General features: G+C 37.7%; 2 protein-coding genes across 2 annotated transcripts in view; both read right to left on the bottom strand.

The window, feature by feature from the left end:
* Positions 1-2,019, bottom strand: part of atp7a (ATPase copper transporting alpha) — a 29,306-nt gene extending 27,287 nt beyond the window's left edge. Inside the window, exon 1 of the mRNA XM_079892874.1 lies at positions 1,414-2,019. The gene's annotated coding sequence lies outside the window, so the exon portion shown is untranslated. The remainder of the gene's footprint in view (positions 1-1,413) is intronic.
* An 8,031-nt stretch (positions 2,020-10,050) lies between these two features.
* Positions 10,051-19,481, bottom strand: LOC307171484 (phospholipid-transporting ATPase VD-like). The gene is made up of 6 exons (XM_079893115.1): positions 19,357-19,481; positions 18,180-18,380; positions 17,592-17,672; positions 17,399-17,503; positions 12,772-12,959; positions 10,051-12,195 (listed from the first exon to the last, which is right to left on the bottom strand). The coding sequence occupies exons 1-6, from the start codon at positions 19,474-19,476 to the stop codon at positions 12,009-12,011; spliced, it is 882 nt and encodes a 293-aa protein (XP_079749241.1). The 5' UTR covers positions 19,477-19,481; the 3' UTR covers positions 10,051-12,008.
* Between the last annotated feature and the right edge of the window lie 1,784 nt (positions 19,482-21,265).

The following is a 21,265-nucleotide window of genomic DNA, read 5'->3' as shown; positions in this document are numbered from 1 at the left end:
ATGTGACATCCAGTCAATCACATGATCCTTTAGAAATCATTCTAATATTCTGATTTATTATGAGTGTTGGAAACAGTTCTGCTGCCTAATATATTTGATGAATAAAAGGTTAAAAAGAACTGCATTAATTCAAAATAAAAAAAAATATTTTTAATATAAATCTTCTTTATTATCACTTTTTATCAATTTAACACATCCTTGCTGAATAAAAGTATTGATTTATTTAAAAAAAAATAAAGAAAAAAATTACTGACCCCAAATTACTGACCAGTAGTGTATATTGTTGTTATAAAAGATTTCTATCTTGAAAACATTTGCTTCTTTTTTTTTCTTTTCTTTTTTCTTTTTCTTTTTTTTATTCATCAAAGTAGGCTATCCTAAAAAATTATCACAGGTTATGAAAAAATATTAAGCAGCAGAACTGTTTCCAACTTTGATAATGAATCATCATATTAGAATGATTTCTAAAGGATCATGTGATAGACTGGAGTAATGATCCTGAAAATTCAGCTTTGCATCACCGAAATAAATGATAATTTAAAGTATAATAAATTGAAAACCAATTATTTTAAATTGTAATAATATATCACAATATTACATTTTTTTCTGTATTTTTGATCAAATAAATGCAGGCTTGATGAGCAGAAGAAACTTCTTTCAAAAACATTAAAAATAGTAATGTGTCCAAACTTTTGGCCTGTACTGTATATGTGTGTGTGTGTGTGTGTGTGTGTGTGTGTGTGTGTGTGTGTGTGTGTGTGTACACAGTATAATATATAGACACAAACTTTTATGTTAGATGCGATTAATCGATTTGACAGCCCTAATGAAAATATAAAGCAAGATATTTTCAAGGTACCGAGACGCACGACCAAAAGATTGTACTTTTACGCACGTTTTGCTAGTCTTAAACATAACAAACCGTTAACAAGACTTTAATAACAGTCTCATAAAACAGACTTGGCTTTCTTAATAATAAACAATTACCACACTAAACACCCTCTGAATGTTACTAACACACATTTAAATTAAATTCGAGTTAAAGCCTCACTTCCAGAAGTTCCAGGAGATATAGGCTAATGTGTGAACGTGACTAAGGCAACGTAGGCTAACGTACAACAGAATAAATCAATATTACACAATTCTTATTCCACAAGCATGAGTTTCTATATTTTAAAACAAGACTTCTAAATCATAAACAAAACTCAAAGTGGATATTTTATCTCACTTGATGACATTAGATGATCTAGGAAACATAAGAATTATCATTTACTGAAACACAATAAGGTTTCATTTGTTTAACCTTAACGTAGTTAAGTTACATTAGTCAACATGTCCCTCGTTTGAGCTCTCTGTCCCGAAGCTAACATAAACAGCAGACGTGAAGAACACAACACAGCTTGATTTCTTTACCTTTCATGCGAAGTGATGATGCAGAGTCACTGGAACAGCAGGTTTAATCCTCACAGGACGTTGCACTAACTTGATAGGGAAGTTTTACTGTCACTTTCACACTGACAGCAGTTAGCTGGCTAACATATACTTTCCCTAATCTCTAGCCGCCTTGAGCACCTCACGTCCTCAGAACATGTCCACATCGAACAAAACACAACACTAACATGTGTGATGAGTGACTAAACACAGCAGGAGAGTGTGTCCTGCTGGATATTGTTAAATCCATGCGGGATATTGGGCTATCATCATCCGGGCGCGCGGACCACAACAAGACGCAAATCTCTCCCAGTGTGTTCGAGGACATCAACAGCCGCTGCAACTGCGCAGACTGTTCAAGACGTCGTGGCAGGTTCAAGTGCTTCAGTAGTGCGTAGTCTTGGTCAGCACGCACGAGAACTCTGTTGTAGGTTCGCGTCCACGTTAAGGCAAGCTCACACTCAGTCACAATACACGACTTTGGGCTGGATTTTGCTGTCGCAGGCCGCTTTCCAAGGTGTTTGACAAAAGCCTTAGTGATGTTACGTTTGACACCAAAGCTTCGAGGCACGCAACACAATCTCAAGTGAAGCCCCCCGTTTGCGGGTATTGGTTTGACAGAGTCACGTGATCGACGACAGACTGCCCAGTCACGTGAGCAATTCGCTTTGCGTGTTCGAATACTAGTTCGACCAAGAACTGAACAGTCTTACTTTTCCTATTCAAATTAGACCAATGTACCTTTTTTATGTAACTTACTTTAAAGAGTTAGGACCGTTTGGACCAGTCTTGAAGAAAAAAAATCGACTTAGCAGTTTATGCAACCGGCCCCCAATCTTACTTCACGAGTCATACAAGTAATATGAAGAATACAAATATTTCAAGCAAAATAGTACTTGGCATATGCAACTCTGTTAGTCATTTATGTGTACATTATTATTCTACATCATAGCCTATTAAATTGTATTGTTTCATACTGGCATTTATTGCCAGCCTTCAATGAGTAAATTAATTAGAGGGATACATTTATTCAACAAACACACAAACAATCACTTGCTTGAATTTCTATTTATAATAATTGTATTAGGAGGAGGCATATGCCTCTCAGATTCACTGTTTAGTTCAATTTCATAATGACAAGCTACATTTCTTTTCTGTGAAGACACAAGTGATGTTTAATGCCACATACTGTATGCTTTGCATGTGTTTAACATCTCTAATCTTTGTGCATATTGTGTATTTGTTTTACAGTCATAGTAAAAAATACTATGGAAGTCAATGGTGCCCCACAACTGATTGGTTACAAACATTCTTCAAAATATCTTCCAACACATTCCTGCCTTAAGACCTTTGATTATTATCATAAGGGCCATAGTCAACATGAGTATGTGTAGTTTTATTACTTGTTTACAACAACACATCAATGCACAGTGTACAGTGATGACTTTTTAATAAAGTTATGTTTATTTATTCAAGGATTTAATGTTATGAATTTGTGTATTCTGTTCATATTTATATAGGTTTTGAATTTAATATTTGTAATTTATACTCGTGTAGTTTTAAATGTGTTAAGTTTGAATTTTTGTGTGCATATACATTTTATGTACATGTCTACTCTACATTTTTGTGTAGGTTTTAAATATAGGTTTTTAATGTGTACTGTTCGTACACATTTGCATAGGTTTTGAATTTATTATGTGTGTTGTTACACTTGTGTATTTTGAATGTATGTACACAATTATGTATATTTAGGCTGTAAATGCTAGACTCCCCAATATTTAGTTTTGTAATAAATATATATTTTTAAAACATATGTATTATTTTATACAAATACAATCTGTATTTGAAAACAAAGTGTATTTAATTTATTAAAATAATGCCATAAATAATAAACTCAGATGTTGGGTTACTTTAAACCCAACTGGCTGGTTAAAATAACCAACAGTTGGGAAAGTGCTGTAAAACCCCATAGTTGGGTTACTCGTTGGGTTATTTTTAACCCAACATTATTAAATGAGTAGCCTGTAAAATAGGCTACAGTCACAGCATTAAAAAAGGTAAATGTGCACGCGCATTAAACATCAAATTTAACACAGTGACGGATTCAGATACATTTATAAATGACCTGATCAAAAACACAATGACAATTTGTCTTGAATGAAATGACATCTATAGGATGCGCGCGCTCTGGTGGAGTTGTCGCGCGCGAGTCTGATCCATCATGTTCTCTCGCGCTCACGTGCCAGTGGCCTCCCAGTCCAGAGAGCAGTGGAGCTGTGGGAGCAACAGATAATCATAGTAGTCACAGATTGTGTAAATTGCAAGTAAAGCTTCACAGCATAAAATAATGTGTTTTGGGATGGTATGCCTTTCTATGTTGATGAGGAAGCTTGGAACAAGTAGGCGAAGATAAGTATCTTATTAGACGACTTCAGCGATATATGGTTTCCTCATGGTGTAGCCTACAACGTTGGCTTGAACATATCAGTATGTTGCTAAGATTTGGGGTCTGTAGGCTATATGTGTCTATATAAGGCGTGGGCTGTAGCCATTTACAAGGTAGGATATATAGCATAGAGACAGTAAAAGAAATATAGAGAGAAACCATCGCTTAGGAAACATTGATTTGTGACCAATATGCCATACTAACTGTATTTTTATGTATTGGTTGTTTAGTTTTAGTATGCCCATAGTAGGCTGTGTACTGTATATAATACAATACACAGTGTGCAATCAAAACATCTGACCCATTAGTGAAATACTGCATTTTCTGATTAAATACTGTAATGCAAAAGTTTCATTACAAATGATATTGTCAGCATATCAATTTGTTTAAAAAGTTTACTTGAACAAATAGCCTAACTAGTCTAAAATCTGGGAATTTCTTAGTAGGTTATTTGGTATCAGCTTGAGCTGCAAAATCAAGTTCTTGTGCTGCAGTGGAAGAAAGATCATCTGACCTTTTGAATTCACATAGTAAATGTCATATTTGTATTAGTGAGTACATTTTTCAAAATCCTGTTTAGTTATTAGGGAACCCCTAAAGGGACATGGTGGTGGAAAAAATTTGGGATGGGAGTAAAAAATATTTTCCAAATCTTTTGCGTTCTCTTGCAAATATATTTGTGTTCACAACAGGTTTTGCGAGAGAATGCAAAAGATTTGAAAAATATATATTTTCCCATCCCAAATTCTTTCCACACCCATATCCCTTTAGTGGCTCCGTAAGTTACAGCTTTTAAAAAAAATCCTATATTCCCAGTGTGGTCAAAGACTTTTCAGCACTGTATATCCTATACTGTATGTGTCTTGAATCCTGGGATTTTTCCACTAAACAGGATCAGTCCAATAGAGGCATCCGGTCAGCGGGTGAAGGTTTTTGCGCGTTACTGTCTTTCCTCGTGGCAAAGTAAATTGTTTAAATGAAATAAAAATGTTCCTATGCATTACCTCGTTATTTCATCCAACTCCATAAATGAAAATGTTTTAATGATATCTGTGCATCATTAAATGTGAGCGAAAGTTTAACTATTCTTTTTAACTCTTTACTGAAAATAATGTCAGAGTCAGTTAGAATAAAATCAAATGTTTACAATTTATAATGTCATTTATTTATTGTGTACCATGCCAATTACATAATCAGTTCAAAGATAATCAATACAAAACATCAAATGATCTGGAATAAAGAGAAAAAGATGTACCTGACTCAAGAAATACATAATAATAATTATGGGCAGATCTCATTACAAATCGCCCTGAGCCTTCTTCAGCATCTCCATAAATACACAGACCAAGGCAGAAACCTCTTTTCAAATGTAAAGATTTACTAAAAATGTGAATTTGTATTGAGTTTACACCTTTGAGAGCAGGATGCCATTTTGCCTGGACGACACACCCTCCTCGGTGTGCGATTTATCTCTTACATACCTTATTACCTTTTGTTTGACTTCTTTGGGAATGAGACCTTTGTACCAGTCGCACTGAGACATTTCAAATGATACCAAACGTGTAATACTGTATGATAATTATTCACAGTAAACCATATAGATCTTTGGGTGAATTTCAGGTGATCTCAGCATGATAGAAAGAGGGAACGGGGGAATGGGGGGTCAAGGGAAAAAGATGTAGATTAGGATTGCTTCGGTGAGACTTGCGTCTCGAATGGTGGTGCTAGTTTCACAAGAGAGAGTTCAAATGTTAATTTCCAGAAAGGTCCTTTGTCTTCTCAGGGAGTGGTCGTTCCTCAAGTAGACTGCCCGGCATTTTCTAATTTCTCAAGTCTTACAGTACATCCAAACAGGGTCTTCCACCTCACAGCAGAATCCCACTGAAGAAATGGGAGGTCCACATGGTCACCACGTGGTCCTGCACATATTCCACTGTCTCTGGTGGACCGGGCTTTTCGCTGGTGGAACGACGTCTTTCACATCCCAGATCTTTGGAGGAGATTTGCATTTGAGCTGAACCAGCCAGATACATCTCACCTGAGGTCCACGCACCTCTCATCCAGAAGATCATCAAAAGACATGCTCAGCACCTGCAGTATATGAGCTTCAAGGTAGGTCAGTTTTAGAAAGGGTGATACTGTCACATCATTCATGGAAATGATCTACATACTGTATACAGTACACTAGCGATCAAAAGTTTTGGGTCGTAAGATTTCTTTGTTTTTGAAAGAAGTCTCTCATGTTCACCAAGGCTGCATTTATTTGATAAAAAATACAGTAAAAACAGTATTATTGTGAAATATTTTTACAATTTAAAATAACTTTTCTCTTTTAATATATTTTAAAATGTAATTTATTCCTGAGATGCAAAGCTGCATTTTCAGCATCATTACTCCAGTCTTCAGTGTCACATGATCCTTCAGAAATCATTCTAATATAATGATTTAATGCTCAAGAAACATTTCTGATTTTTATCAATGTTGAAAACTGTCACTTTGATCTGTTTAATGTGTTCATCTTGACGAATAAAAGTATTAATTAATAAAAAATAATAATTACTGACCCCAAACATTTGAATGGTAATGTACTTATATGATCACATAATATTAATATATAATGCTCTGACTGTTTTAAAACCTCAATGAATAGTGTGTTTGTGTAATTCACAAAAGTACATTTTTGTAAAGATCCATCTGATCTTGATGTCTAAAAAACAAAACAAAATGTTATGCATGTGCAGTATGTAGTTTTAAGAAAATAATTAAGAAAAAGATCAAAATTGTAATTTTAAAAATACCAAAAGATTTTAAAATATAAAAGATAAAAAATATATGTTTCCAGGTTGACAGCTGCACAGAATCTGGAGCAGCCTGAGACATGCTCTCACAGCTGGTGAACTGCACTGTTTAGACACTGGGTCTGATTTCCACAGCATGACCAAGCATCATGGACGTGTCTGAGGTACAACAGAAACTTGCTCACCCTTTCCGTACGACATACCAGCTGAATATGACATCCAACATCTGTTTTAAAACTTGTCGCTTGTTCAAAACTACTAGAATGTCTCAGCTGTCAAACTTCTACCATGTAATTTCACCCTCCACAAAATCCTGACAGTTTGAAACACCGCTGTATAACTAGTATTGAAAGTGACAAGTTGAAGCTCGTTGTGGCTTGCTTAGTCACAAAAGATTTAAAAACAAAGAAAGCTGTGCTTCTTTATTTAACTGTACAGCACTCAAAAGGTACCATCTTGATGGAGGAGATTCATCACAGATCAGTGTGATGGCTTCCAGATGGCTCTGTTGTTTGTGTCCTTATTTCTATTTACTGTCGTCATATTATACAACATCCAGAAAGATCTGGATGAGTCAGTGCCCTCACCTGGATGCTGAATTATCCTTCAAGCGTCATTTCACTCTGTCTAGTGTTCTCTGTTGAGGTCAGGGCCATATAAGGAGGCAATGGATGAGGTTCTTCTCAAAACTTTCTGATGAGGAAATAATCTACCGTACAAAAACAGACCTAATGTAAGCTCAGAGGTTGTAAATCAATGTTATATGCTTCTGTTAAAGCCATCTTTTTGAACTTATTTTTTAAATATTTGTGTTTAACATCTGAATTTGTGGTGAGAAAACTACATTACCCATGATGCTCTACAGAACACTCCACCAATCAGATAGTTGCGGCGAGCAAACTGTGCCAAAAGAGCTCTAAAGGAAACGCTCAGTTCATGAAGCACTGCGAATGATTTATTCAAGTTGTTGAGTCTCGCTTTTTGCTTTCAAAATACTTAAATATTTGTGTGTATTTTGTGTGTATATATGCGTGTAAGCACAGCAGTGCTTCATGGGATTGTAGTTCTTTCCCTCACTAAAGCCGTTCACAGTCTTCTGCCTTTTTGTCCGAATTTCAAATACTTTTTGCTTCAAATCAAAGTTTGTAATGTTGTGATTCACCTCGTAGCTGGCTGAATTGGTTCATGGCTTAAACACGTTTAAGAATACTTTTTTTTTTTTATTATTATTCCCTATGGAAAAAATGAATGGAATAAATACTTCCAGAACAAATGGCACTGAAAAGCTGGTGGGCACTAATGCACTCTATAAAACAAAGCAAATATTAGTAACACTGTCCAGTTACACCAGTGGATTCAATTCCAGAAAGAGGCAACATCTATTGGCCTAATTGAGTCAAACTGGTGGAAAAGGATGAACTTATTACCACTTCAACAAACCAAAATTAGCTTGAAATATCTTTAAACACAAAATTATGTTTGAACAAGGCCTCAAGTTGTTTTAAACCTGCATGGGTTTCTTTCTTCTGTTGAACACAAAAGAAGATATTTTGAGGATATGGGGAACCAAACAGTTGATGGACCCCATTGACTACCATAGTATGAATAAAATAAAGAACACTATGGAAGTCAATGGGGACTAGAAACGGTTTGGTTACCAAAATTCTTCAAAATATCTTCTTCTGTGTTCAACAAAAGAAAGAAACTCATGCAGGTTTGGAAAAAACTTGAGGGTGAGTAAATGATGTCAGAATATTCATTTTTGGGTGAATTATCCCTTTAAAAGCTCTAACCTTACTGAGGATTTGATGTTAGATAACTAGAAAAATAACAAAATCAACAATACATGAAACATGATTTTCACTGTACTGTATTCTTGTAGTTATTATATTGTTGTAGTTTTAACAAACAGCATGTTCATGTATTAAATTTAAAGAATATAAGTTTTATGTTGATAGTTCATGACATGTTTGAAAATTAACCAGCATGCCTACAAAACAAATAGCACCATAGCGGGGTGACCTCATGAAATAATGAAATAATGCTTCATGTAAAGGGTATGAGAAGCCAGAGGCACTGACTTTGCCTGTCTTGTCTGGTCTGTTCTCAGTCACACTTTGTCTCAGCACTGACGGTGGTGTTTTTGAATTCCAAGTCTCTGTCCTCTATAAAAATGGATGACACACCGGTTGATGACCCTTCCCTGAAGGTACTGGTCGCCAACAACAGTGACACGCTCAAGCTGCTGAAGATGAGTAGCTGTCCTCATGTATCTCATGCAGGTCAGTGCGTCACCATCTGAGTCATGGCAAAACTAATAGGTTAGGATTTAGACTGAATATGAACTTGGTTTCAAGTCCACAAGAAATCGAAATGGACCCGTTTTCTTTTTTAATATACCCATTGCTCTTATTAATCTAATTCACTTACATTACACACAAGCTAAAGCTAAGCTAAAATCATGAGCAAATCCACAGCGAGGTCTCCTAACATTTTTTGGTTTCCTGATATGATGCCCACATGTTAGATGCATTAAAGCATTTAGATATCCACTTTAGTCTACCTATGTGAACAGGCAGTCTGCATTTGGCAGCAATTAGACAGAACTGGATGATTAAAATTTAGCATGGGAAACAGAACATCTGACTACACATCTGGATCATTAGTGTGGAAGTGCTGCTGTAGTAAAACATGATTTGTGATTGGAGCTCAGAGATGGGATTTGAATACAAAGTGTTTACAGTTCCACACAAGTGCACACACACATGAAACCGGTTCTTTTTGTAAAATTCATTGGCCCGCTGGGACTTGTTAAATTGCTTGTGTTTTATGGCCTAACCTTTCTTCTATTGCCCAGAATACATTAAGCTAGTTAGGAAAAAAAGGAAGACTTTTCTTTATAGTTTAGAAAAATGACAAATCTTAACAAGTCATTTGGTAACATTACTTACTTTAAGTTTTCATTCGTTAACATTAGTTCACTACATTAGTGAACATGAACTAACAATAAGCAATATTTCTACTACATTTACTAATCTTAGTTCTCAATCTTTGTTAATCTCAACATTTATATGGTCAAATTTCTATTAGTTAATGCACTGTGAACTAACATGAATGTCAATGCATTACATGAGCTAACAATGAGAAATATGTTTTTCAGCATTCATTAACCTTTGTTAATATTAGTTAATGATTTTCATTAAGTAATATTAACAAAGGTTAATGAATGCTGTAAAAACATATTTCTCATTGTTAGCTCATGTAATGCAATTACTCAAATGTGACCTTATTGCAAAGTGACTTTTACAGAATAAACAGGTTAATTTATTAATTATATTTCACTAAATTAAAAACAATAATTCTCTGGCAATAAATAACTTTACATATAACTTATTTTATTTGCACACTATATAATAAATTCATTTTGTACTTGTGCAATGCAAATCTTTCAATGACAATTGAGTACAGAACATTCTGGCACCTATAAAACACTGTGTTGTTTATTTTTAGATTTATAAACATTCAAAGTAAAATATGCATTTACACTGTCCTCGTGTTACTCTGATCATTGAAATTATACTGTATAAAGTATCTCTTCTCATAGGACTTTGCATATCTAGACTTTGGTGAATAAATAGCAAACCATTGCAACTGATGTCATTTACTGTAATTCAAAAAGCAAGCTTTAGCTTTACTGCTTTAAAAAAAAAAAAAAAAAACATTTTTGATAGAATGCAGAATACTCTATTAATGTACATTTCAAAGGAAGGTCAATATTACAAACTGTGTTATTTTTTTGTTTGTATTTATTTTGAATTTATTTGTGGTCTCTTTGTTTAAAGGGGAGGTCAGATAGGGTTGATGGTTGGATTTAACAATTTTGACTTTCCACAATAGATCAAACTATTAAAAAAACATCCACAATTGAAATGCATAAAAATAAAAAGTGCATTTTTATAGTTTTATATTCCATTCACCTATTACAGAATCAAATAGCATCATTTAAAAGTCATTTTCCTATTTTGTTCATATTACAAACATGAATCATGATGTAATTCTCATAACAGATATAGAAACCCATACTTCTAAACATTGCTTCTTGAATTATATTAAAATGTTTACGTACATAATATTTCATTACAAACGGCATCATACAATGTCATTACAAACGTACATTTACATATTACATTTTTTTTTTATCAAATATTTTAAATCACCCTTTTCACACACAAAAAGTGACATTTGTTTGTATGTTTAAAAATCATAAAAAAATATTTGATGTATAATTTAATTTAGCAGTTCAATTTCAATTAAAGCTTGTTCACCCGTAGTTCCTGCCTTTAAAGAAATTCTTCAGTAAGTGACATGAAACACTGTCACGTGGTTTTAATAAATGGATGATAGGATTCGCAGTTCGTCAAACTGCCACCAGAGAGCAGAAGCGGCCCGTCAGAAACATGTCTGTCATCATTACATAAAACCGCCCTGGGTTCTGCAAATAGAAGCAGCGATGGACACTTTTTTTTCCCCTGACGGTGGTGTATGTTACACACATGCTGGAAGGATGGGGAAAAGAGACACGCTCGCTCGGCTATGATCTGTCTGAGCGTGAGGTCATCACTGACCCCGTCATGAGTGAAGAACGTCAGCCAGACGTCAGCAGTGCAATTAAATATTCAAATGTCGGCGTAGGACTGCGTGATCTGCCTAGTGTATTACACGCACACGCACACAGACATCATCAACAAGCCTTATGAGCCAATCAATTTATTAGGAATTAAGAAGAAGAAGAAGAGCCAGCCTCCTTAATCTCACTGGTGCTTGTATTTCTGTCAGCATGCACAACAAGCTCTGAATAAATGAACCAAGATATTATGTAACATCTGCAAACCTCAATTATTACATGAGCAGCTCAAAGCGCAAATGCATACAAATGTGGTCCACATGACAACAAGAAGTTGGTTTCGCAGAAGGGGAAAGGCTCAGCTGCATCCACCGAACAGATTACTTTCACGCCGCTGAGAAATTATATGCATGTATTGATCAAGTGTGGACTGAGCCGCCCAGAAACAAGTGAAGATCATGCAAATGGTTTGTGAGAGCAAAGAGCACATTCAAAATTGAAAAGCCCAGCTTCATTCCTTGGAGTGCATGAGCACAGCAAAACCTGGCATCTAATGCCGCCGGAAGTTCCCTCTGCAGTGCATCCATGTGTGCAAAACATAAATATCGTTTCAGTTTTGGCAATTTTGTGTATTGAAGAATTCAAGCTTTGCGTCATTGTCATTCTCTGTGCATGAGGAAGAGTGGCGTGCCGGACTGTGGTGTGTACTTTATGCACTGGGGCAGGGAGAGGAGCTGTGTTCCTGGGATCTGAGAGAAGGAGAAATGCACGTGTCTCGGAGACCACGCCACTCTCTGATCCGCTGCTCCCGATGGGAGGGGGGGAGCCGCTCGAGCTGCCGTGCGCTGAGGTGAGGGGAGGGTGCCAGAGTTCCCCTTAGGACATGCAAGGTGTACCTGAAAAAAAAATAGTAGTAAACAAGGGCCATGTTGAGAGAAAAGATGCATTTGCATTTGAAGTCCTGCATTCATTAGGGGTGTAATGATGCATCTATAAAAATCAGTGCATCAGTAAAATGATAAAATGTAATATGCTGCATTCACGCCATGTCGTAAATAAAGCTCTGTATGCTTTCGAATTGTTCTCGTGGTACTTTAATGTCATACAACGATTGGTCTGCGGAGCGCTGCTTCACACCTCTTAAAGGCCCACTGAAGTGCATTGAAACGCGCAGCATTATTCAATGTGTTGACGTAATTTCTACTGAAACAGGAAGACAGGGCGGGACATATCTAACAGCTCCTCCCCTTTTTAAAAATAGCCAATAGTGTTTAGTTTATATCACATCTTGGCCAGAGCCGTTGAACTCAGTAAAGCCGCAGTTTCCACCTAAACTCCTCCATATCGCTTTAAAATATAGCATTATGTGCAGAATTCAAATGTCAAATTCACTCTATTCATGTATGACATCTAAACAACGTCATTGATATGATGCTATTATACACATAATGGTAATGCTAAACTTTGGTTACCTTGGCAGTAAAGCGACAACAGTTGTTAAAATGCAGACAAGGTAAAACATGGGATCGGCCATTTGTTTGTGCATGATCCAGTAGGGGTTGGAGGGAGGGTTGCAGCTGGTACAGATGGCGCTGTAGGCCAGAGTCACGATGAAGTACACCAGAACACTGCCGATCATTATCACCCAGTGCACCACCGTCTAAACACAAAGGGGTCATTTCATTAAAAATACGTTTTTATGCATGTTTTTACATAGAGAATAATTGAGACGCATGCTATAACCATAAAAACCTCTGAAGTATTAAAAAAACATAATTAATTGTTTTTGGAATATTCAAATATTAACACACAATCAACTCATTTTATTATTATTCTAGTTAGAAGAACATACTTTTATTCTAGTTGTATACTATCATTTATATGTTTGGGGTCTGTAAGATTTTTTAACGTGTTTGAAAGAAGTCTCGTATGCTTACCAAGACTGCATATTAATAAAAATAAAAAAATACAGTAAAAAGACTAATATTGTGAAATATTATTACTTTTTTCTATATGAATATACACTGAACAAAATTATAAACGCAACACTTTTGTTTTTGCCCCCACTTTTCATAAGCTGAACTCAAAGATCTAAGAATTTTTCTATGTACACAAAAGGCCTATTTCTCTCAAATATTGTTCACAAATCTGTCTAAAACTGTGTTAGTGAGCACTTCTCATTTGCTGAGATAATCCATCCACCTCACAGGTATGTGTCACGTTTTGGTTTTGTCATTGTCATGTTTCTGTGTCTTGTCATGTGATTCCCTGTTTGTCATGTGATCCTGTCATGTGTCTTGTCATTGGTTAATTGTCTGATCATTGTTCACAGGTGTCTCTTGTCTTGTCATTAGTCCTGTCTTATGCCCTCATGTTTGTCTTGGTCAAGTATTGTTTCCTGTAGAACACTTTGTAAGTCTATGTTCATGTTCATGTTTTCATTTTGAGTTTTTCATGCCACACCATGTTTTTGTTTCATGTTTGATCTTATTTGTAATAAACTGCACTTGGGTTCTCAATAAGCTTGCCTCCAGTGGATACCTTACAGAATACTTGACCAACTATGAACCCAGCAGTTGCCCTCCATTGTCTTCGTCAAGACAACCGGGCCATCGAGGATTATGTGGCAGAGTTTTGTGAACTCTCTCACCTGTTGGACTTTAATGATGTGGCCCTCAAGGACATATTTAGGGTAGGTTTGAATGAGCCTGTTTGCTCCCAGCTGCCTGGGGGGGAAATTCATTGGTCTCTGGCACAATACATAGGCTATGCCCTTTTATTGAGCGGTTCCTCATTTACTGTGGGTTTTGCAGAGGAGCCCCGCAAACCTGCAGTATCTGCCAAGTCTGAGTCTCTTCACGTCATGCCTGCCAAGTCTGAGTCTCTTCACGTCATGCCTCCCAAGCCTGAGTCTCTTCACGTCATGCCTGCCAAGCCTGAGTCTCTTCACGTCATGCCTCCCAAGCCTGAGTCTCTTCACGTCATGCCTCCCAAGCCTGAGTCTCTTCACGTCATGCCTGCCAAGCCTGAGTCTCTTCACGTCATGCCTGCCAAGTCTGAGTCTCTTCACGTCATGCCTCCCAAGCCTGAGTCTCTTCACGTCATGCCTGCCAAGCCTGAGTCTCTTCACGTCATGCCTCCCAAGCCTGAGTCTCTTCACGTCATGCCTCCCAAGCCTGAGTCTCTTCACGTCATGCCTGCCAAGCCTGAGTCTCTTCACGTCATGCCTCCCAAGTCTGAGTCTCTTCACGTCATGCCTGCCAAGCCTGAGTCTCTTCACGTCATGCCTGCCAAGCCTGAGTCTCTTCACGTCATGCCTCCCAAGTCTGAGTCTCTTCACGTCATGCCTCCCAAGCCTGAGTCTCTTCACGTCATGCCTCCCAAGTCTGAGTCTCTTCACGTCATGCCTGCCAAGTCTGAGTCTCTTCACGTCATGCCTCCCAAGTCTGAGTCTCTTCACGTCATGCCTCCCAAGTCTGAGTCTCTTCACGTCATGCCTGCCAAGTCTGAGTCTCTTCACGTCATGCCTGCCAAGTCTGAGTCTCTTCACGTCATGCCTGCCAAGTCTGGGTCTCTTCACGTCATTCATGTCTCCCAAGTCTGAGTCTCTTCACGTCATGCCTCCCAAGTCTGAGTCTCTTCACGTCATGCCTGCCAAGTCTGGGTCTCTTCACGTCATTCATGACTCCCAAGTCTGAGTCTCTTCACGTCATGCCTCCCAAGTCTGAGTCTCTTCACGTCATGCCTGCCAAGTCTGAGTCTCTTCACGTCATGCCTCCCAAGTCTGAGTCTCTTTACGTCATGCCTGCCAAGTCTGAGCTTCTTCACGTCATGCCTCCCAAGTCTGAGTCTCTTCACATCATGCCTGCCAAGTCTGAGCTTCTTCACGTCAGGCCTGGCCAGCCAGAGACCGTTCATGTCAAGCCTGCCCAGCCAGAGACTGTTCACGTCATGCATGCTGTGCCTGTGTCTTCGGACAAGATGGCCGCCGTGCTTGAGTCAGCTCTGGAAGATGCAGCGCTGCAGTGTTTTATGTTTAAAGGGATGGTTTGGAGTAATTTCAACCTAGGGTCCTTTGCAGTATGACCTCGAGCCAAACCACCCACCCCCACCCCCCCTCCTCCAGGAATTGTGTACAGATCCTTGCAACATGGGACCGTGCATTATCATGCTGCAACATGAGGTGATGGTCGTGGATGAATGGCACAACAATGGGCATCAGGATCTCGTCACGGTATCTCTGTGCATTCAAAATGCCATCAATAAAATGCACCTGTGTTCGTTGTCCATAACATATGCCTGCCCATACCATAACCCCACTCAATCCACAACGTTGACATCAGAAAACCACTCACCCACACGACACCATACATGCTGTCTGCCATCTGCCCTGTCCAGTGAAAACTGGGATTCATCGGTGAAGAGAACACCTCTCCACAGTGCCAGACGCCATTGAATATGAGTATTTGCCCACTCAAGTCTGTTACGACGATAAACTGCAGTCAGGTCGAGACCCCGATGAGGACGATGAGCATGCAGATGAGCTTCCCTGAGACGGTTTCTGACAGTTTGTGCAGAAATTCTTTGGTTATGCAAACCGATTTTTGCAGCAGCTGTCCGGGTGGCTGGTCTCAGACGATCTTGGAGGTGAATATGCTGGATGTGGAGGTCCTGGGCTGGTGTGGTTACACGTGGTCTGCGGTTGTGAGGCCGGTTGGATATACTGCCAAATTCTCTGAAACGCCTTTGGAGACAGCTTATGGTAGAGAAATGAACATTCATTTCACGGGCAACAGCTCTGGTGGATATTCCTGCAGTCAGCATGCCAATTGCACGCTCCCTCAAAACTTGCGACATCTGTGGCATTGTGCTGTGTGATAAAACTGCACATTTTAGAGTGGCCTTTTATTTTGGCCAGCCTAAGGCACACCTGTGCAATAATCATGCTCTCTAATCAGCATCTTGATCTGCCACACCTGTGAGGTGGATGGATTATCTCGGCAAAGGAGAAGTGCTCACTAATACAGATTTAGACAGATTTGTGAACAATATTTGAGAGAAATAGTCCATTTGTGTACATAGAAAAAGTTCAGAGAGTTCAGCTCATGAAAAATGGGGGCAAAAACAAAAGTTTATAATTTTGTTAAGTGTATATTAAAATGTAATTTATTCCTGTGACGGTAAAGCTGAATTTTCAGCATTATTACTCCACTCTTCAGTGTCACATGATCCTTCAGAAATCATTCTAATATGATGATTTGATGCTCAAGAAATATTTCTTATTATTATCAATGTTGAAAATAGTTGCACTGCTTCATATTTTCATGGAAACCGTGACAGATTTGTTTCAGGATTTTTTGATGAATAGAAAGTTCAAAAGAACAGCATTTACATGTATAAATGTTATTACTGTCACTTTTGATCAATTTAATGTGTCCGTACATAATTAAAAGATTAGTCCGACACAAATCTTTTGAATGGTAGTTTATAACTAACAATAAGAGATGCAGACAAAGTAAACAAAAAAATCTTACAAAAATGCTCTTACTCATTTCACACACAAAAAATGCTAGCCATTCATAACCAAGACCTAGTCTTAAAGGTACAGTAGCAAAACTATCATAGAGACCTTGACTAACACTATAATTTGGCACCAGGGAACAAAAGTGATCAAATAACTGAGACTTTTAAAAACATGATTTATCAGTGTTGTCATTCACAATCATTCTTTAATTAAAATGATAATCAGTAAAGAAAATGTTGCACCAATAGACATTAGCAAAGTTAGAAGCCATATTTAATTTAACGCTTTTTTTATTTTCATTTATAGAATTTGAAGATCACATACTTTTCACTACTCACAACAGTTTTTGTATACTGAAAGTTTATTTTTTTCTGAAAGACATTTCATCTGCTGAACAATCTGATTGTTATTATAATACACTAAACGCACTGTATTCTATCCCTCACAGCCTCGTTTTCATTCCTGTCAAAGATTAAATATGGCGGTACCCTGACCACACTCTATACGAAGTGAATGTGAGATGATAGATGCCGTGTGATTGTGTTCTGCAGTGATGAATTGGAGCGTAAACTCACCCAGCTCTTGATCTCAATGGCCAGATGCAGGATGATGGTGAACAGAGAGACCGTGTTCATGGGAGTGCCGAACGAGAATATGCCGATGTCTGAACCGTTGTATGTCTTGAGAAAGTACAAGTAGTGATCAGATAACAAGTTACTCCAAACACATGATGCAGAAACAGACAAGAGACTGAACAGATGTTCTTACCCAGTATGGAATAAAAAAGCACACTAGACTCTGATAGAAAGCATCTAGAATTGCAATCCAAAACGTTGAACGTCTGTAGCCCTGTATCAAACGTTTACATGTGTTACAAGACATGCAATGCTTTACCATGGTTAGATACTTGTAACTTGCTATGGTATTTGTTATTAAAATAATAGCTGAACGCATTTAGAAAATATAACTACAACTGCCATGGTTGAATTAAATTGATTCTCTAACACGAATTCATTTCTAATATGAATTTTCACTTTATTTCAATGGTCCACTTTAGACATTCTACTAACTACAAGTAAATTTGTAACTACATGTCAACTAACTCTCTTTAGAGTATTAATAGACTGTGGTAGTAGACTGTAGTTGACTGTTATGGTTAGGTGTTAGGGTTCGGGTTAGTTGACATGTAGTTGCAAAGTTATTTATACTCAGTAGAATGTTTTTTGGGGGAGCATAGAAATAAAGTGTTACTGAATATTCTAATAGAAATATCTTTTAACCCAATTACCCCAGACATGAGTTAAGACAGTGGTATAGTAATGATAGATTGTCATAAGTGACAGTGTGATTTCTCACCTCTGAGTGCTGTCCTCTCTTATACAGCTCGGGCAGGCTCAGTAAAGTGGAGTCTGACACCTCTTTGTCCATTATCCCAAACATGATGGGAGGAGCCGAGGTGAAGAGCAGGTTGAAAAATATCATGAGCCAGTAGTCGATCATGGCTGTGGCAGAGAAGCCACAGTAGAACTGATACCAGAACAGTAGATTCACATACGCCTGCATGAGATAATACAGGTTAGTTAATGCAAGTTAGTTAAACAAGTGTTAACGCTAATTACTTATATTTCATAAGTGTTTTTAACCCTTAAATGGGCAACGTGCAACACATACTCTTTAATCACTTGTAGGAGGCATGAGAGAGAAATTTTTTTGTCCAATTCTGTTATCATTATCATAGTTGAGTCTGTTTGGAGTATGTGGATCATGTGACTTGGTTCAAAGATTTTATGTGCTGGTTTTGTCAGTTTGACCTAAAGCCAACATGTCCCCCCAAAGTGCTGAACATATTCTGACTTTTTAGAAAGTAGGTATATTTTAATCTTACTTTTCTTCAGCAAAAAAAATGCAAAACAACTGCTAATATTAATTGTGAACATTGTCTTAAGATGTTAAAAAAGAAAATAAAGTCATATGTTGCTCATGCTGTTATTTACCGCATTTTGAAAAGTCTTTATCCCCTGAGATACGTTGCCAGATTAGAGTAAGAAAAAAGGATTATCCACTGTATTGACAATGAGTGGTGTCTCAAGGTAAACTGGGCCCTCTTTACAGGTTATCGTATTATTGCACATTTCGGGGGGTGAGGGGTGGGTTGTGAGGGAATCTCTATAAGCCCCCCTGGTCTTTGTGCCCCCTGTACAGTCCCCCCTTCTCAATCTATGTATTTTGAGTTAAAAAATGGTGCAAATGTTAATATTCACATGTAAAACTGGTATTATTATGACTGGTAGACTACATCTTTGCATTGTGCTTGTTTGTTAAAAAACTCAATCCCACAATGTTAGGGTTTGGCCAGGAAGTTGCTATAAGTTTGCTAAGGTGTTCTGAGAGTTTTTGGCACGTTGCTATGCTGTTGCTAGGTTGTTTTGGGTGGTTACTAGGTTGTTGCTAGGTGGTTGCTTAATCGTTCAAGTCCAGCGCCACTCATTTCTTATACAAATGTAACAAAATTGGTTGCCATGGTGACAATTACCACATTCTTGTAGAAGAAATAGATGACCATGTTAGCCAGTCTTGAGTAGCACCAGTGTCCGTGAACCAGCAGCAGTCTTTGCAGGTGTTTAAAGCGAGTGATGGCAAAATCACTGGCCATGACGGCCTGCAAGACAAACACAGCACTTGAAGTCACCATGAAATCTAAACAGACAGTTCTTTTCTTGTGGAATGTTTATTATAAATGATTTATTTGTTCACATCATTATAGTGTTATTTTTAACTCTTTCCTGCTACCGCCAGCATTTTTTATAATTTTCATAAAACTTTCATGGCCCGAATATCTGAACATGCAATATATCAAAAGAAAGAACAGAGCCTCTCCTTTTAAACAACAACAACAACAACAACAACAACAACAAAACCCTGTTTTATCATAACTGTGCATTCTTTTTTATCAACACTTGAATGTGGGTTTTATGAAACTTAGTAGACTAAGTTGCCCGCACACTGAAAAAAATTTTATCAGACAAAAAAATGTCTATCAAAAATGTATCTTTAATTTTAGTAACGCTGAAGGATGGAGCAAGATTTGCTTTTTAAACTTTAATGTTACATCAGTCATTCACGTTAGTGCTCGGCTAAAGTATGTGCTGTTATTGATACAGTTAATGATACATTTCCCGCAATAAATTAGATATATACACATGGGTTTGTTGATGGATATAAACTTGTTAATGCTGATGGTGAGGAATTACAGCTGCAACATCTCATAATGTACGACAAACTGAGTAGCGCATCACTGAGAAACGTCCTGCTCGAGTTGTCCTTGAGATGGAGGTTCATGTTGAATAACTAGTTCTTCCAATGTTTCATCATCGGACTCGTGCTCGCATTGATATGGTAAAATGGATGTCCTCGTTACTGTCTATATGACTATCCCCTACGAAAGCCTCCCCCTCCCCTTTCCCTCTGTACAGATAAAAACTGTTGTTAGGGGGGTTCCCGTTCACATGGATCTGCGTAAACTTGTCATTTGGCAATGTTGCTTTGTAAAGAAAGACTACGCGTTGCATCCGCTCAAATAAGCATTCAAACGCGCATACCTATTGACTAAACATGTAGTATGCATGTGCATGCCATCACTGTTTTCACAGATTCACATTTTTGAGATGATAACTGTATCGTTTTCTGAACTTATTTAAAAGTTATTTTAAAAAACCTATTTCAAAGTTTGTGTTCTCAGGCCACCAAACCCCATTGTTGTGTAAATGAATGGCCGGAACGCCTTAAACGTTTTCGGCTGAGGGTGGTGATCGTGTAAGCGGCCCCAAAGTTAATAACTCATGATTTTTACAGTGAATCAATCAAAAACGTACTTAAACTGGACAATGCTTTTCTTCTAGAGCTGTGACTTTACTTGACTTGACTGACTGTACAGTGTACAATCTCTGAGGACTGAGGAACACTCTGGAGCTGAAGTTCAGTTATGGTAATGGACGATTAGCTTCTGAAACATGCTGTAAGCAGTAGACCAATCACAACAGACTGGGCAATCTGGCCAATCAGAACAGTGTAAGCTCACGGAAAGGAGGGATTTAGAGAGACCGAATCATACAACGAGTCATTTGAGAATCATTGAAAAATGCGGTGATGTGCAATATATATTATGAAAAAAATGAAAGTATTTTTTGACTTTTGATGCATGTAAACCTGTTGTAGGAGACCTCCAAAACAAAATTAGGAACCTTTAGAATAGCATAATGGGGGTCGCTTTACGTGTATTAACGTGCCCCTCCCTCATTTCCCAATGGACAAAATCAAATCTAGCCCTACATTTTTTTTTTCTCGTTCAGGAAGCTGTTTCACTCAGATATTCATCACAATAGGAAAGAAACATCGATTACAATGGAGACTTAAAACACGCCTGATCCAGTCAATCAGAAAAT

This window comes from Squalius cephalus (genome assembly GCF_949319135.1).
Source record: "Squalius cephalus genome assembly, chromosome: 14".
Lineage (NCBI taxonomy): Eukaryota > Metazoa > Chordata > Actinopteri > Cypriniformes > Leuciscidae > Squalius > Squalius cephalus.
The sequence above is the reverse complement of the archived record's forward strand: the minus strand, read 5'-3'. Positions and strand labels throughout refer to the sequence as shown.

What these genes read in the sequence shown, in the direction of transcription:
- LOC307171484 (XM_079893115.1), bottom strand. Translation starts at nt 19,476, where the DNA reads ATGGCCAGTGATTTTGCCATCACTCGCTTTAAACACCTGCAAAGACTG. An exon ending in ATTTCTTCTACAAGAATGTG is followed by an intron (nt 18,381 to 19,356) that starts GTAATTGTCACC and finishes TATCTCATGCAG; the next exon opens with GCGTATGTGAATCTACTGTT. An exon ending in CCATTGAGATCAAGAGCTGG is followed by an intron (nt 12,960 to 17,398) that starts GTGAGTTTACGC and finishes CTTTGTGTTTAG; the next exon opens with ACGGTGGTGCACTGGGTGAT.